Genomic DNA, 18,689 nt, shown 5'->3' on the forward strand with positions numbered 1-18,689 from the left:
CTTCTCACCCTCTACCTTCTTTGAAGCTGGGTGTCTTGCTCACTACTGTTTTAGCCATGCTAGCTGGCCAGAAAGCTTCTGGCAGATTTGGCAGATTCTCTTGCCTCTGTCTCCCTTCCTGCCATAGGACATGCTGGTACTATACTCTTGGGATTTACCTACTGAGCAATGCCCCTAACCCCTTGCAATTTTTTTTTTTTTTTTTCCTGAGGTAGGGTCTCGCTCTACCTCAGGCTGACCTGGAATTTACTATATAGTCTCAGGGTGTCTTTGAACTCCTACCTCTGCCTCCTGAGTGCTGGGATTAAAGGAGTGCACCACCATGCCTGGCATCCCTTGTAATTTTTGAACTGTTTGGTTGTATCAGAATATCTGAGTGCTGGTGTCCTAAGAAGCACACTGTTACTTTTCTTAAGGGCAATGTGGAGGTCAGAGGAGCAGGATGGGACTGCTGGCCCTGGGACTTCAGGATCTCTGGAGAGAGGTGTCCCTGCCTTTCATGTACCTTGCTCCTCATGGCCACAAGATGGCTGCAGAAGCTCCTGGCATCACGTCCACTGAAGAAGCAATAAGAGAGGAAGGGGGCAACAAGGCCTCTGCCTTGTCCAAAGAAACAGCCGACCCCTTGAAGTTTGTTGACCAGAGCTGGGAATTGTGCCCAGATCGTAAACAACCCCAGCAAAAGACCTTGCCAAGAATGGCTCGACTGAATCTTAAATCAGCCCCTGAGGCTGGGCACAAAGCTGCTGACAGTGAATCAGGGCTGTGCTGGTGAGGAGGGGTTATGGCTGCTGGTCAGCCCAGAAACAAAGGGAACTGGGACCCTATTGTGGGTGGGAACACAACTTGGCACCCTTCTGCTCCCAGGACTCCATCCAGATAGCACCCAGGGCCTCTCTTTCTATCCATCTAATATTTCTCTGTGGTATATATGTGTATGTGGAGGCCAAAGGTTGATGTCAGTGTCTTTCGCAGTCACTCTCCACTTTATTGAGACACTGAACCTGGGGCTTATTGATTCTGCTAGACTAGCTGCACAATGAGCCCCAGTGATCTTCCATCTTCACTTCCCCCTCACTAGGATCATAAGTATGCTTCTATGTGGATTCTGGGAATCCATACACAAGTCTTCATGCCTACACGGCAAGTGTTTTTCCCACTGAGCCATCTCTCCAGTCTCCAGGGCCTCTCTTGTGCCTGGGCACCCTCTGGGCTATATCCATTTGGGCCCTGAAAAGGTGTCCAGGTCTTGGTCTGCTGAGACACACAGCCAGGTACTGCCAGTGCAAGGAGAGCGGAGGCTACACAGTGCAGGGGGGATGTCAGGGCTGTGAGATGCCGGAGCTGGAGCTGGAGCTGATCCTAGGAAACAAAGCCAGGGGCGGGTTTCCAAGCTGGCCAGGTCTGGGCGGATTCCCACCTCACGTGGCTCCCCAGAGGCCCCCTTGGCCTTGCTTACTTCGAGGCCCCAGAAGTCACACTTGGCTTCTTCCCTCTTGTGGGCCTGCATCCCACCGTCCCGTCCCAGGAGATGGCGTTTTCCCACAGCCTAAACCCAGGTGCAGAGGGAGGTGCTGAGGACCACAGCCAGGAAGCAAGGCGCCTGCAAGGAAGCAGCTGGGTGTCACCAGGCTTAGGGCTCTGTGGGGGCTTCAGCCCCTTCAGGGTGCTAGGCAGGGAGCCTAAGGCTGGTTGTGGGCTGAGGCAGATGTGTAAGGGGACTTTATGTGCTGCATGTGTGTGTATGTGCGTGGTGGAGATGTAACCCAAAGGTTCACAAGATGTGCCCCTAGCCCCTCACTGGAGATTCTAGGTGGGGCTGTACTATCGAATCATGTCCCTGATCCCATGACTTGCATGAGCATATGGGCATTTGAGAGGATATGCACACTCAGATGCATGTGGACTTGGATGTGCACAGCATGGCCATGTGCAAGTTGCATGTTGCAGTACACACTTGCGTGCAGGTGTGCTCATGAGGATGTGTGCGCAGGCGTGTTCTCCCTTTCTCTGAGGGACACAAACGTTCACCCACTGAAGATGCAAGCCAGCTTCTGCTAAATTAAAAACAGCTTTTTCGTGTTTAAAGTTTACAATTTTAAAAATAATTTTCCTTTCTTCCGGGGGTGGGGTGGGGGCCAAGGGAGGGGCAGGGGGCCCCTGAGAACATTCCATGAACCGGCTCAGACGGTTCTGCACAATTGCCCCTGTTAGATACGGCAGCACCCCCCCATCCTGGCAGGCGGCCCTGCCAACTCACTGGGGACAAGATGTTCTGAGGTGTGAGCTGATCTGGGGGACTTGCAGCTGGCACAGACTTCATTCTGCACCCCCTCCCCACACACATAGGGCTGCTCCTGCAGCGGGAAACATTCTCTTTGGGGGAGCTCAGGTCAGGAATGGGCTCTGAGGATGGCGGCTTTCATTTTGATGCTCCTAGCAGCCTAAGTTCCTCCCAGCCCTCTAAACAAGCTTCTATTTTAGCAGCCTGATGAAGGGCAATGGCCATTACGTAGCCCCAGGTTTGGGGAGTGGCAGCTTTTGTTTCTATCAGCCATGGACTGGTCTGGAGGGTGATCCCCAGCCTCACCTTTCTTAGGGGGCTATCAAAGATGTCAGCAACTGGTCTTCAACCTGTTGCCCGGTACAGTGCTGAAGGCATGTGGAACACAAGAGGGCCAGTAGTACTACCATGCTTCCAGGGTGCTCCCATCCTGGCCTGTGGGGACATGGGGTCTTGATCCTGCCAATGTCCCCTTCATGAACAGACAAAGGTGGAACCTGCTGGGGGACTTGAGCCACCAGGAGAGACCCCCCACATACACACACACACACATGCTCCAAGGCCACCCAGCTGGAACCAAGTTACTCTGTGGCCAAAATGCCATATGGAAGCTCCTAGGCAAACTTCCTGCTATGCTGGCTGACCTGGCTAAAGCCCAGCCCCATCATGGACCTTAGTGAGGCTGGACATGGTGAAGGCAGGCAGAGGAGCCCCCAGAAAGCAGTCAGGCTAGCAGCATGGGCTTACGGTCTCCATCTCTCCAACGTGACTTTTTTGTTTCACTATAGCTCAGGCTGACCTGAAATTCAATATGTAGACTTAGGGTGGCTTTGAACTCATGGTGGTCCTCTTACCTCTGTCTCCCAAGTGTTGGAATTAAAGGCATGTGCCACCACACCCGGTTTCAACATGGCATTTTTATTAAATAAGGGGAGATACTAGGAGAGGGTGGCAGTGAAGGAATAAGGTTAATTCCTTACACTGTGAGTGGGTCACAGACACACAACATCCATCGCCAGTTAACAGCAAGAGAGACACTTTCAGTTGCCCCAAGAGATCAAATCTCATTTGGAAGACAGCAGGGCTGGCTTCCTTTAAAAAAAAAAAAAAAAGCAAGACAATGATAAGGTTTTGAGGTTTAGACATCAAAACCAATGTGGCTGAAGCACTGCAAAGCCCTGGAAGCCTCAAAACCCAACTGCTGCCCACAGGTGGCTCTGGGCCTGGTAGGATGTTGACATAAAGTCCAGCAGTGCTAGGAAGATGGAGGTGGAAGGCAGAAATACAATCCAGCTGAAGACCCATGGACCAGGAGTACTACGCTTCAGAAGACATGTCCCCTCCAAGTGGAGGACGGACACAGCCTGGCTGCCTGAGCTATAACAGACGGGCCCATCCTCCTCAGATCTCACCCGATGATCAGTGTCAGAATAAGGACTAGGCCCTTGAGGACCATGTATAGGAGTTGGCTGTGTTTTTCTGTGTTGTTCAATTTTTTGAGACTGGCTGGCTTGGGACTTGCAACAATACTCCCGCCTCAGTCTCCTAAGTGTTGGAAGGACAAGTATGTCTACCACACTGGGCTTGGCTGTTTTCTTCTAAAAGCAGATGGACAAGTGCTCTTAGTGCCGGACCCCACTGGAGCCTCCTGGCATCCTGATGGCCAGAGTCAGGTTCCAGAGAGGCGTACGAGTATACTCCAGGTCCACCTTCTGTAGGACACTTCCCAGGTGACTCTCTTGATTCTTGTCACTGTTACATGAGGATTGGGCAAGGTAATTTCAAAACACATGAGAGACTGGAAAGGGAGTGTGTGGCACAGAGATGTGGGACTTCAGTGAAGGAGCTGCCATCTGAATGCCTCAGATACTGGCCAGGCTGGAGTGGAGAGAAGTGAGACAGAGCTCCCCAAGGAGCTTGAAGATGTTCCTCCCCCTGCTGGCATAGCACAAACACCTGTGGTACAAGTTGCTGCCTCAACACTATGTCCTCATGGACTGGATCCCTCAGCTGGACTGGGGAAAACAAATGAGGACCCCAGGGTAGGGGCTGTTTTGCAGTAGGTCCCTCAAGGCCAGCCCAGGTCACACATTTGCCAAGCCAAACTGGTGCACTGTTCTGTGGGTCCCAGCAGCTACCTCCTGGCGCCTGCACGGGGCAGCAGGACTGGGGCACAGGCGATGCCTGCAAAGGACTCTGGGAAGTGCAGGTCCCGTTCCCACTCATCTGTCTCAGTGTTGTACACTTGTACGATGCCTGTCACATTGTTGAGACGCCAGTTGTAGCCCCCCACAATATAGATCTTCCTCTCCAGCAGGCAGCAACCGGCCTCTGACTGGCCTGTGCGCATGGGAGCTACACTAGTCCATTGGTCTGTGTCGGGTATGTAGTATTCGACAGCAAGCACATCAAAGCAGCGGTCTGCATGGTCCATGCGGCCACCCAGGGCATAGATGCGGCCTCCAGCACCCACCATGGCATGCAGCACACGCGGTTCACTCATGGGGGCCCTGACCTCCCACTGGTCAGCTGTGGGGTCATAGCAGTGCAGAGCCTTCTTGTCCTCCACCGAGATGCCATAACCCCCTGAGATATAGAGGCGGCCACCTGCAGAAGTGCCAGCGTGGCCCCAAGTACGGCGCTTCAGAGAGCAGGCATAGTCCCAGCTATCACGTTGTGGGCAGTAGCGCTCCACTGAGGCCAGGCTCCCTGCCCGGTTGCGGCCACCTGTGGCATAAACCAGGCCACCCAGTGCTGTCAGCTGGAACTGAATGCGGCTCTCTTGCATGGCCTGCAGGCGCAGCCAGCAGTTGCGATGTGGGTCATAGCGGTAGCAGGCATCCACGGCGCCCTCACCACTGCGGTACTGCAGGTGCTGGCCACCGGCCACATACACAAAATTATCAAGCACAGCCACACCTGTGTGACTGCAGCCTACTTCCATCTCTGTAAGCTCACGGAAGTGACGGGCACCCGGCTCAGGCAGCTGGTACACTTTGCTGCTGACTGAGCGGTCACTGTCAGTGTAGGGTGTGCCACCAAAGGTGACCAGGGAGGGGACATCGGAGCGCACAGCTGTGCGGGGTGACTGCATGTCATGCTGGCGGCAGGGCAGCACGTGGTAGCTGAAGGCCTCCAGCAGGTACTGACGGCACAGCACATCCTCCACCATGACATCCAGAGTCTGTACGCTGTCCACCAGCTCAGCTGGCTGCATGAGTGGGAAGCGGATGTGGCAGAGCACATGGCTGGCACGTGGCCGTCGTGCAGGGTCATGCCGCAGCCAGCGCACAGCAGCGCGGAACAGGTCAATCTCAGCACAGCTTTGCAGCCGGTTGCTCTGCAGGAAGAAGACCAGGCGCTCCAGTGGTAGGCGCAGAAAGTCCTCCTCCTCGGCGATCTGCAGGAAATGACGAAAGGTAAAGGTGTCCACTGAGTCACGCAGTGAGGCCAGGCTGAAGGTGGTGGCCATCTGGCCAATGTGCAGACAGGTCTCAACGCTCATGGCCGCCTTCAGGAAGTCCTCACACAGCTCCACCACAGGCAGCATCTGTAGGAACACTGCTGCGCCCAGCACATCCTGCACACACTCCAGGTCCAGTGTCACCTCGGCGCTGTAGGCAAAGTCGATGATGTGACGCAGGCCTCGTGCTGACACGCCCTGCAGTTCAATGATGTCCTGACTGGCCTCACGCATGCCGCCAGTGAACATGGCCCTGAAGAAGAAACAGGCCTTGAGCTGGGCAGCCTTGAGGACACAGGGACAAGACAGACTGACCTGGCCACACAGAATGCTGATTGCAGCTGGCAGAAGAAAAGCAGCCAGGTACTCATTGGAAATATTCAGGAAGAGTCAGTGAGACTGGCCCATTGGACCTCTGTAGGACACCACATACCTGAGCAGCCAATTATGGGTTTGTGGCTTTTGTGGGGGCTGTACAAGCAGCCATAGGGCGCCTGGTCCAACATGACTTCCTACAGCCCGGCAGGCTAAGCAGAGCCTAGGGGATGAAGTGCCAGACTGTACATAAGAAACTCTAGGGCTGGAGGGATGGCTTAGCAGCTAAGGCGTTTTCCTGCAAAGCCAAAGGACCCAGGCTCAATTCCCCAAGACCCACGTTAGCCAGATGCACAAGGGGGCACATGCATCTGGAGTTCGTTTGCAGTGGCTGGAGGCCCTGGTGCACCCTTTCTCTCTCTCTAATAAATAAATAAAATTTTTTTTTTAAAAGTTGTGCACCAACTATTCGTTTTTCTTACTTATTTATTTATTTATTTTATTTATTTATTTGAGAGCGACAGACACAGAGAGAAAGACAGATAGAGGGAGAGAGAGAGAATGGGCGCGCCAGGGCTTCCAGCCTCTGCAAACGAACTCCAGATGCGTGCGCCCCCTTGTGCATCTGGCTAACGTGGGACCTGGGGAACCGAGCCTCGAACCGGGGTCCTTAGGCTTCACAGGCAAGCGCTTAACCGCTAAGCCATCTCTCCAGCCCAATAAATAAAATATTTTTTTTTTAAAAAGAAACTCTATTCTGAGCTCATAGGACAAGGCTATCTCCCTTCCTGTGTTCTACTATGGCCAGTGTCTGCTATGCTGACTTTCTCAGCCTGGGTCTCCATGGCCATCACACAGCCCATTAAGCAGGTGTCAACAGGCCAACTCTGACTCTGCAAGCATGTAGGCCAGGTCCCAGTCCTCAAACAGGAAGAGAAAGAGGCCCTTCCTGGAAGCGGCATATCACCTCCACCCACATTACTGTCAGCTGGCTTTCCCTGGTAATGGCCAAAGCTGCCCATTCATCCAGTGATACCAGGCGCCACAGTGGCATATCTCATGGAATGAGGCCATGCAGGCGGCAGCAAAAGGGTGTCGTTGAGGAGCAACCAGTTAAAGGCTGCCGCCAGACCACATGTCACTGTCCCAGGACCTCCCCAGAGCCATGCACGCGGGCTCCCAGATGCTACTGCTGCCACATCCCGTCCCCCAGAGTCCCCACTGGCCCTGGGCCGCTGTGATGAGGACAGAGGCAATCATGGTGATGGGAAAGAGTTTTGCCTTTTAAGGGCTTGCCAGCTGCAGCTCCAGTACGAGGGAGCCTTTAAAGGGCATAGCTGGCTGGGTTGGCCCACCCGTCCCCAAGTCCAGAATAAAAATAGCTGCAACGGCCCTGTTGGCTTAGCTGCTATGGCTGCTATGGCTTCCCAAAATGGCCTCACTGAGACCAGAAGGGCAGCTGGACCATGGGTTAGGCAGCCAGAGTCTGTACACACCTGTGCAGGGGTGGAGCTGGGAGCCTCCCAGGCCTTCTGGAGGAGGGGATTGTCACAGCTCCTGCCAGTCAGAGGGTGAGCCTATCAGCCCTGTGACAGCCCCACCTAGCCAGGGCACCCCACCCACCCAGCTTCAGGGGGGTCTCCCTTCCAACTAAGGTAGAGAGAGAGCCAGACACATCCATGTGTCCTCTGGGCCAGGAGCCATTATGTGGGGAAGTGCTCACAGTGCAGAGAGAAGGGGAGAGCCTCATCTGGTCACAGAGCTCAGCAATTCCCAGGGTCACTGTGGCTCTCTGTGTCCATCCAGGCCCCCAGCTTTTCTCCTATAACATTTTGAAAGGGGGTGCCATGGTGGCAAGGGACTCAAGCCCACTTTATCCTTGCTGAAGACACCCTGGCACCTGGCATATAGCAAATATCAAATGAAGACTTAGAAAGAAGGACCTGGGAGTGTAGCTCAGTGTCAAAGCACTGGCCTAGCATGAACCAAGAGCTAGGTTCCATCCCCATCTAAGCACGAGAGAATGAGAGGGAGAGATGGAAAAAAGAAAGCCAGACATGGTGACTCATGTCTGTAATATCAGCACTCAGGAGGCTGAGGTAGGAGGATCACAGTGAGTTCAAGGCCAACCTGAGACTACATAGTGAATTCCAGGTCAGCCTGAGCTAGAGTGAGACCCTATCTCAAAAAAGCAAAAAAATAAAGAAAAAAGATAGAAAGATAGAAAAAGAAGGGGCTGGAGCGATTTCTCAGTGGTTAAGGCACTTGCCTGCGAAACCTACGGACCCAGGTTCAATTCCCCAGTACCCACGTAAGCCCAATGCACAAGGTGGCACACGAGTCTGGAGTTTGTTTGCAGTGGCTGGAGGTACTGACATGCCCATTCTCTCTCTGTGTCTCTCTCTCCAATAAATAAACAAACAAATAAATAAAATACTTTAAAAATGACATGCAGAGAGAAACCAAAAGCTAGGCAAGGTGGTGCATGGTGAAGGACTGCTGCAATTTGAGGTTAACCTGCAGTTAGATACTGCCAAAACAGCAGCAACAGAAAAGGTGGCTATCATGCATGGTGCTCACAAGGCAGCAGGGGCCAGCACTGAGCTCACCTGAAGTAGTCGCTGCAGGCAGCCAGGACCACCTTGTGTGCGTGAAAGGCTTCTCTATTGACCATGAGGATCACGTCCAAGAGTTGACCCTGTGCACGGAGAGCAGCCAGGCCTTGCAGGAGGTTGCTGCTGTGGCCAGATGCCGAGAAGGTACACTTGAGGGCTCCATTCCGGTCGGCCATACTGCAGGGAAAGTAAAGACAGAACATAGCTCGGAATGCAGCTTTGACATGGCCACAGCTCAGGCACATGATGCTGAGTGATGACACAGCAGCCACACTATGGCTCCTTTAACAGAAAACTTCAAGAACAAGCAAACACAGACAGAAGGCAGACACATTATGGCAAGGGAAGGAGGGTTTGATCACTAGACACTGACAGGGTGAAGGGAATGCTCTGGAAATAGGTGATGGCTTTGATACACTAAGTGTGTAGATGCTGCTGGACTGTCCACTTGAAAACAGTCTAAGACCTGAGGCATGGCTGAGTAGTACAGTCTCTGCTTATAATCTCCAGTGATAGGCCCAGGGCACGCATGTGACTCAGTAGAACACCCATGAGCATTCAGGAAGACCTAAGTGCCATTCCTAGTACCACAAAGAATAAAACAGATGTCTAATGCTCTTTTAAAAAATATTTTTAAGTAAGTAGAAGAATAGATTAATGGGGGTGAAAAGGCCCAAAATGAGATCTAGGGAAGAGATTGAGTAAAGGAAAGGTGGAGGGACAGCTAATCAAAATCTAAGAGGATATAAATAAAACATATGTAATCCTGCTTTTTGGACAATGAAACACTCAGGAGCTGTGGATTGTTGCTAGAAAATTTCCAGTGCCAGGGATGGGATATCTTCCAGTGAGTTGTTGGCCAGGGAGATCCCTGATGCCCCCAATACATTATAGGCCATTGCTGAGGTCCTTGGTTTCCCACCAGGAATAGATGGTAAGACCCTACTGCTGAAGATTCCATATACTTGGGCTGTAAGGCCACTGAGAAATCCTACTGGAGCTGAGCTGATAAACCTCCTCCATGTAGACCAGCTAACAGAAAGCTGGAAGAAGCCATTCTGCATGCAGTTCAATGGGAGAGAAATCACCAGTAAAGATACTCAACAGTGGACACTGCAAGCCTTATAATTGGCCAGCCAGACCAAATGAGCCAACGGGTGCAATAGTGGCACATCTGTTATAGGGGAAACCAACTACCCTCTAATTGGACTGGAGGCCCACTCCATGAGAAGGGAATACATACCTGATACTGAAAACTTAAAACAGGGGTAGTCATGAGCCCTAGGGGTGTAATGTCTGCTGTTGTCTGGCCAAATGTATATACTATGCTTATCAAACTGCCCAGTAAGCACATCTCTTAATGTTCACACCCTTATATTAATGCTACTCTCACTTTTGATTGAGAATCTTCTCTTTTCAGATGGCAGTGACCTTGGGACGACTCAGAAGGTATCATGGTGATGGAAAGAAATGACTGCAGTGCTCAGTACTGCAATATCTCTATCACACATTCCAAGACTCAGGGTCTAATATGGAAGAGGTGGAGGAAAGATTATAAGAGCCAAAGGAAGGGCAGGACTCCATATAACATGCTCCCTCCAGACAAAAAATGGCCTGGATATCCATGGCCTCACAGTGCCTGACACTACCTGCATAAGACCATCATAAGAGGAAGAAAAGATCAAGACATCAAAAGTAAAAGACTGATTGAGATGGGGAAGGGGTATGATGGACAATGGAGTTTCAAAAGGGTAAGTGGGGGAGGGAAGGAGGGTATTACCATGAGGTATTTTTTATAATCATGGAAGTTGTTAATAAAAAAATTAATATTTTAAATATTTTATTTTTATTTCATTATTTGAGAGAGAGGGAGAGAGATATAGAAATAGGCATGTAGGAAAAGAGAGAATGGGCACACCTGGGCCTCCAGCCACTGCAAACAAACTCCAGATGTATGAGGTCCCTTGTGCTTCTGGGGAGTTGAATCTGGGTCCTTTGGCTTTGCAGGCATGTGCCTTGACCACTAAACAATCTCTCTAGCTCCAACATTCCTTTTTTCTTTTTCTTTTTGTTTTTTTTGATGTAGGGTCTCATTCTAGCTCAGGCTGACCTGAAATTCACTATGTAGTTTCAGGATGGCCTTGAACTCATGGCAATCCTCCTACCTCTGTTTTCCGAGTGCTGGTATTAAAGGCATACGTACACCATCACATTTGGCTTCTAATGTTCTTTTATTGTATTTTATTTTTTTGAGAGAGAAAAAGAGCAAGATAGAGAAATATTTGGTGTGCCAGAATCTCTAGCTGCTGCAATCAAACTTTAGACACATATGCTACCTAGTGTGCATGTGTCACCTTGTGCATCTGGCTTACATGGGTTCTGGAGAGTTGAACCTGGGTCCTTTAGGCTTCACAGGCATCCTTTGACCTTAACTGCTAAACCATCTTTTTAGTTCCTAATATTCTTTTATTCCCCCCTTTGGTTTTTCAAGGTAGGGTTTCACTATAGCCCAGGCTGACCTGGAATTCACTATGTAGTCTCAGGGTAGCCTTGAACTCACAGCAATCCTCCAACCTCTGCCTCCCAAGTGCTAGGATTAAAGGTGTATGCCACCACGTCAAGCCTAATGTTCTTTAAAAAAAATATTTTAGGGCTGGAGACATGGCTTACCAGTTAAGGCCAAAGGATGCCAGTTCTATTCTCCAGGACCCACGTAAGCCAGATGCACAAGGGGTGCACACATCTGGAGTTCATTTGCAGTGGCTGGAGGCCCTGATGCGCTCATTCCCCCCAACTTGTCTTTCTCAAATAAATAAATAAAATATATTTTAAAAATATCTTTAAAAAATATTTATTGCTGGGCAGTGGTGGCACATGCCTTTCATCCCAGCACTTGGGAGGCAGAGGTAGGAGGACTGCCATGAGTTCAAGACTACCCTGAGACTACATAGTGAATTCCAGGTCAGCCTGGGGTAGAGTGAGACTCTACCTCGAAAAAACTAATATATTTATTTTCAAGGAGAGAGAATTAGCACACCAGGGCCTCTAGGCACTGCGAATGAACTCCGGGTACAGACACCATTTTGTGCACCTGGCTTTAAATGGGCACTGAGTATTAAACCCAGGTTGTTAGGCATTATTGACAAGTCCCTTAACTACTGAGCCATCTCCCCAGCCCCCTAATGTTCTTTTTTTTTTTTTCTTTGACATTGTATTTTCTAAATACTTTTCTTTATTTGAGAGCAAGCAAGAGAGAAAGTATAGGTTCACCAGGGCCTCTAGCCATTGAAAACCAACTCCAGATGCATGGGTCATCGTGTGCATCTGGTTTTATGTGGATACTGGGGAACTGAACTCCACCTGATAGGTTTTGCAAGCAAATGCCTTCAACCACTGAGACATCTCTCCAGCCTTTTCATTAAATGTTATATAAATTTCACGAGGAAAAAAAATACAAACCCAGTGGCAGGCGTGGTGGAGCATGCCTTTAATCCCAGCACTTGGGAGGTAGAGGTAGGAGGGATCGCCATGAGTTTGAGGCCACCTCAAGACTACATAGTGAATTCCAGGTCAACCTGGACTAGAGCAAGATACTACCTCAAAAAAATAAAAAAGCAAAAAGTGCAAACCCAACATTTATATTCTGCCCAAACTTAAAACACATGTGTATATATAAATATTTTTATTTATTTATTTGAGAGACAGACAAGAGAGAAAGAGGTAGACAGAGACAGAATTGGGCACACCAGGGCCTCCTGACACTGCAAATGAACTTTGTGCATCTGGCTTTGTGTAGGTACTTGAGAAATGAACCAGGGTCGCTCAGCTTTGCAGGCAAGTGCCTTAACCACTGAGCAATCTCTCCAACCCTATACATGTTATTTTTAAATTTTATTCATTTACTTGCATGTGTGTGGGGGGGGTGCAAGGATCTCTTGACATTGCAAACAGAATGCCAAACACTTGTAACAATTTTTTCTTTTGTTATTTTTTTTATTCTTTCAAGGTAGAGTCTCACTGTAACCCAGGCTGGCCTGAAATTCACTATGTAGTCTCAGGGTGGCCTTGAACTCAGCAATCCTCCTACCTCTGCCTCCCAAATGCTGGGATTAAAGGTGTGTGCCACCATACCCAGATGCTTCTTTTTCTTTTTTTCTTTTTTTTTTTTTTTTTTCCTGAGGTAGTGTCTCACTCTAGCGCAGGCTCGCCTGGAATTAACTATGTAGTCTCAGGGTGGCCTTGAACTCATGGCGATCCTCCTACCTCTGCCTCCCAAGTGCTGGGATTAAAGTTGTGCGCCACCATGTCCGGCTCTTGTTCTTTTTGAGGTATCCCAAGCTGTATTGAAACTTACTCTGTACTCTAGGCTGGCCTCAAACTCAGCAATCCTCCTACCTCTGCTTCCCAATTAAAGGCACACATCACCACACCAGGCTTTATGTAGGTGGCTGGCAAATGAACCCAGGCTGGCAGGCTTAGCAAGTGCACAACTTTAACTGCTGAGCCATCTCCCAAGCCAACTAATGTTTTATAATTAGCTAACAAAGAAGTGGGTTTCCAAATGGCTGTGTCCACAAGCCATAGATTGCCACAGAAAATGTTTAGTGACAGAGCTGAGATACTTCCAAGTAAGGTATTATTGGTCAGCAAGATCCCTCAGGTCCCCAAACAATACAAAGCTCTTTATTACCAACCAGAACTAGAAAAGACAACATAGCTGAAGACACCACTTGCTTCAGCTGTAGGACACTGAGAATTCAAGCTAGAGCTAAGCTGTAAGCATTCTCCCTGCTAAAAAGTGTTATGGAGCCAGGAGAAAAGTCATCAGCCACACAACTGGCCACCAAAACAAAACATGTCCACTAGTACAATGATAGTATATCTGTTATAGGGGTAACCAACTGTTCTCTAATTCAATTTGAGGCTGGCTCGCCCAATACTGAAAACCTAGTCAAAGCCTATGCTTGGGAGGGTCACAAACCCTAGGGGAGAAACTACTACTCTTGTTTGGCTATGTAAATATAATATGTCCATCAGACTGTACTCTTAAGACCTTTGTCTATGCATATTAACTAGTGCTGCTGCCATTACTATTGGTTAGAGAAGTCTTTCTTTTCTGGTGGCATTGACTGCTCTTCAGATTCAAAACTCAGCTCGGGGCTGGAGAGATGGCTTAGCAGTTAAGTGCTTGCCTGTGAAGCCTAAGGACCCCAGTTTGAGGCTTGATTCTCCAGGACCCACATTAGCCAGATGCACAGGGGGTGCACGCATCTGGAGTCGTTTGCAGTGGCCAGAGGCCCCAGCGCGCCCATTCTCTCTCTCTGCCTCTCTCTATATATGTCCATCACTTTCAAATAAATAAATAAATAAAAATAAACAAAAAAAAAAAAATCAACTCGTCAACATGCTAAAAAGTGACAGTTAATGTTCATCACTTAATGAGGCATCTCTATCATATTCTTCAATGGCTCAGGGCCTATAGTAGAGGAGTGGGAGAGCTAAAGGACAGGGAGAAGTACTTGCAACATTTCCTCTCAGACATAAAGTAGTCATTGTACCCATCCTCACAGCACCTGTCATTATCTGCACTAGACCTATGCAATATTGGGCCCATCACCAGGTTGTTCTGAATGATGGGGGTGGGCAAAAAAAAAAAAAATCAATATAGAAGAGCGAATAGTGTCAGGTGTGGTGGTAGATGCCTTTAATCCCAGAACCTGGAGGGCAGAGGTAGGAGGATCACTGTGAGTTTAAGGCCAGCCTGAGACTACAGAGTGCATTCCAGGTCAGCCTGGGCTAGAGTGAGACCCTACCTTGAAAAAAAGTATAAAACCACAAATCAGAAGCTAGCTGTGGTGACGCACACCTTTAATCTCAGCACTGAGGAGGCAGAGGTGGGAGGATCACTGTGAGTTTGAGGCCACCCTAAGATGACATGAGTTTGAGGTCAACACAATGAGACCCTACCTTGAAAAAATAAAAAAACACAAATAAGTTGTGATGCAGATAGCTCAGTTGGTAACGTGCTTACTTTGTATGGATGGACATGAGTTCCATCCACGGAACCTACATTAAAAAAAGCCAGACGAGTAGCTAGCACCTGTAATCCCAGTCCTGCGGAGAAGACAGGCGGATCCCCGGAACTCACAGGTCAGCCAGTCTAGCTTAATTAGGTGAGCCCCAGGTCAGTGAGAGGCCCTGTTTCAGAGAAGATGGATGGCATCTAAGAAACAAGTTGTCTGAGCTCCGTATGCATGCGTACACACCACAGGAGCGCACATGCATGCATACACACCAATAAGCCAACCAGCAGGCTGGTGATGTGGCTCAGCTTGTAGAGTAAAACTTGCCTAGCATGTACACGGCCTGAATCTGATCCCCAGCACTACATAAACTAGGTGTGGCAGCCCACACCTGTCATCCAACATTCTTCAGACTAAGGTGGGAAGATCACCATGAGTTTGTTAAAGGGTAGCCTGGGCTACAGAGTGCATTCCAGATCAGCTTGTGCTATAGTGAGACCCTGCCCCCCCCAAAAAAACATAAATAAATAAATAGTAACGATAATATTGGGCTCATCACCAGGTTGTTGTGGATGATGGAGAAGGGCAAAAAAAAAAAAAAAAATCAATATAGAAGAGTGAATAGTGTCAGGTGTGGTTGTGCACACCTTTAATCCCAGCACTTAGGAGGCAGAAGAGGGAGGATGGTCATGAGTTCGAGGCCACCCTGAGACTACATGAGACCCTACCTCAAAAAATAATAATAATAATAATAATACACAGCAAAGGTAAGAATATGCTCAACTGCACAGCAAGTTCAAGGCCAGCCAGGCTTAATGAGACCCTGGTCAAACAATAGGCAGGCAAAGCAATCAGGCATAGCCTCAGCTCACCAGCCCTTCCACTGTTCCCTTGAGAACACTCTGCTGAAGGGTGAGTGAAGAGAAGCTCTCAGCTGGGCACACAGGCCCCACCCTCAGAGCACAGCAAGGGAGACTATGCTATTAAGAAGCCTGAGTGCCCTCATCGTCAGCCTGTGCCTCACTCCATGGAGTCAGGGCCACCCTTCACTGTGCTTTCCTGGGGTCTGGGGCCCTCTGGGACTTGCCCTTTCATTCCTAGGCTCAAGCCTCCCTGCGTGGAGAACCAGGAATGTAGGTGCTGTGCCAGGCTTTCCAAGAGGGGATAGAAGGCTTTGGCCCCTTGCCCACAACCCCAAAACTACATGGAGTCAATGAGCATCTGGCAGATACAGGTGCATGCTGGCCATTGCTCCCAGAACACCCTTGTCCCCAGACTGTTTACTCAGCAGTCCATCCAGAAACCCTCAGGAAAGGGGGACAGAGGCTGAAGAATCAGCTCTGCCTGTGGAGGAGTTCAAGGTCCCAGGAAGTGGGGACCCTCTTAGTGTACCATGGCAGTGTGCACTGGGACACTGATGGAAACACTTAGGGGACATGCAGTCTGGACAATGGGGGCCATAGGTAGTCAAAGCATACTTGAATCATCTTCAGCCTCTGCTGTGACAGGGCCGTATTAGGAAGCTGAGGGTCTGAGGGCAGGACGATAAGACAGGAAGACAGTGTCATGATGGCTGGAGCAGGTGTGTCCCAGCTTCTGCCCCCATCAAGGATGAACAGTGTACTTACAGAATAAGGCCTGGCTCTTCCTCTATCTACCATGAAGTCACCAGACCGCCCAGTTGCCTGGACCTCTGTGAGCAGGGAGAACACAGCGGGCACCAGTGCTCATCTCTCTGTGCGGCCAAGCCCCAGCTCAGCACCAAGCTCACAAGCCATCTGGGCCATGGACAGCTGGTGTGACTCTCTAGAGCCTCCATCCTACACTGGGGAGAAGGAATCACCTCAAACTTTGCATGTGAGATAATCAGCGTGGGCTGGGTTACAACAGACTGAAGTAGAGTGGTGGCCATACCTGTCTCCCCAGCATGTGGGAGGCTGACATAGGAGGACTGCTGTGAATATGAGTTCAGCCTGGGTTCTATGGTGAGTCTGAGGCCAGCCTCAGCTAGAGTGAAACCCTGTTTCAAAGTAGCTAACTAAAATAAATAAAACAAACACTGCAGAGTTGACAAATCCTGTAAGTCCAAGGTATAGTGGCAGCCTTGCTGCACAGATACTCCCTGCACAGTGGGGCTGGACACATGTACACTGTAAAAGACATCTCAGAGGTCTGAGGTCAGAGAACCGACCTTGGGGCTCTTGACCCCAGGTCCTCTCTTTGGCCGTGAGTTCATTCATGAGGTATTCATTCAATTGCTGAATAATAAGCTTGCAGGCTCAAGTAGGGGCAGGGGACAGATGTGTCAACTAACTCCCAGGTGCTTTGAGGCCTAGGAGAAGGTTTCCCAAAGTGTCATCTGAGGCCTGAGGCAGGGAGAAGGAAGGGCCAAGAGATGCCTGTACACACCTTAGGCAGGAACAAGAGTGTGGTAACAATGGAGGCCAAGGATTCCCAAGTGCTTGCCCACAGGACCACTGACAGTAGAAATGGCCCAGGAAGGACAGACATGTTTTCAGGCTCAGGGTCAAAGGCAGGTGTCCTTTCTGCCACCCACGAGAAGTGAGCTGGCACCCATAGAAATGAGTGGACACATGAGGAATGTGAAAGCACCCTCCCTTTTGTTTTAAATTTTTATTTATTTATTTGAGAGAGAGAGAGAGAGAGAGAGAGAGAGGAAGGCAGACAAGAGAACGAGCATGCCAGGACCTCTAGCTGCTGCAAATGAACTTCAGACACATGCACCACCTTGTGCATCTGACTTATGTGGGTCCTGGGGAATTGAACCTGGGTCCTTTGTCTTTGCAGGCAAGTGCCTTAACTGCTAAACCATTTCTCCAGCTCCTTCCCTGATATCTGGAGTCAGTTTTCTGTTTCCAAGGGTAAGTAGCCACCAGGGTTGCCATGAAGCTTCACAGTCCCTATTACCTGGGCGAGTGACAAGCAACCACTGCCTCTGACTTCTACAGCATTCTCAGGTTTTCCTTAATTTGCAAAAGTTGATGGTGGTCTGTTTCCCGTAAATCCTTACAGCAGGAGAGGGATTTCATACCAGAGTCACCTCACGGGGCATACACTGCTGTGATACAGAGCTGCTGTATGTGTTCCCCCATGTATACTGAGCATCAAGACAGCTGCACAAAGCAGCCTCAGTGAAAGATGCAGAGGTCAGGAAAGATAGTTCATGGGAGGGAAGAGCTGCTGGGATAGACCCAGAAGCCAGCCTTGCTTGTGACAATGAAGTGCTTCACACCTTGGTGAGGCTATCGCTGGACCACCTAGCAGCAAATGTCCGCTGAGATGGGAACAGAGGCATGACCAGACTCAGCCAGACTGTGTGGCAGACTGGCAACCTTCTGATGGCTCATGTTCTCTGCCCAGCAGCTCTGCCTCCAACTTATCCAAATGTAGTTGCCCCTTGCCACCTGTGAGGGTGGGTGCCAGGGCTCCCAGGGATACCGAAACCTGCCGATACTCAGGTCCCTTTCTTTCTCTCTCATTTTTTTAAAATGCTTTTGGCCTGAGGAAATGGCTTAGCAGTTAAGGAATTTGCCTGCGAAGCCTAAGGACCCTAGTTCAATTCCCCAGGATCCATGTAAGCCAGATGCACATGCATCTGGAGTTCCTTTGCAGTGGTTAGAAGCCCTGGCATGCTCATTCTTTCTCTCTCTCAAATAAATAAATAAAAATTTAAAATAAATATTTATTTGCCAGCAAAGAGAGAATGGGTACGCTAGGGCCAAGAGCTATCTCAAAAGAACTCCAGACTAACATGTCACCTTGTGCATCTCACTTTTATGGGTACTAGGGAATCGAATCCAGGTCCTTAGGCTTTTCAGGTAAGTGCCTTAATTGCTGAGCCACCTCTCTAGCCCTCTCATTTTTAAAACAAAATTGTTATTTGCAAGCAGAGAGAGATAGGAGAGAGACAGGAGAGAGACAAAGACAGAATGGGCATGTTAGGGCCTCCAGCCACTGCAAATGGACTC

At 49.6% G+C, this 18,689-nt stretch overlaps 1 protein-coding gene across 2 annotated transcripts in view; it reads right to left on the reverse strand.

Moving 5' to 3' along the window:
- Window positions 1–3,181: 3,181 nt before the first annotated feature.
- Window positions 3,182–18,689, reverse strand: part of Klhl26 (kelch like family member 26) — a 48,629-nt gene continuing 33,121 nt past the window's right edge. For both annotated transcript variants that reach the window (XM_012950541.2, XM_045142120.1), the window contains 2 exons: window positions 8,672–8,854; window positions 3,182–6,000 (listed from right to left, as the gene is read on the reverse strand). In XM_012950541.2, the coding sequence (XP_012805995.2) occupies window positions 4,419–6,000; window positions 8,672–8,854 (1,765 nt within the window). In that variant the 3' untranslated portion in view covers window positions 3,182–4,418. The remainder of the gene's footprint in view (window positions 6,001–8,671; window positions 8,855–18,689) is intronic.

Source organism: Jaculus jaculus, chromosome 1 (assembly GCF_020740685.1).
Source record: "Jaculus jaculus isolate mJacJac1 chromosome 1, mJacJac1.mat.Y.cur, whole genome shotgun sequence".
Classification (NCBI taxonomy): Eukaryota; Metazoa; Chordata; class Mammalia; order Rodentia; family Dipodidae; genus Jaculus; species Jaculus jaculus.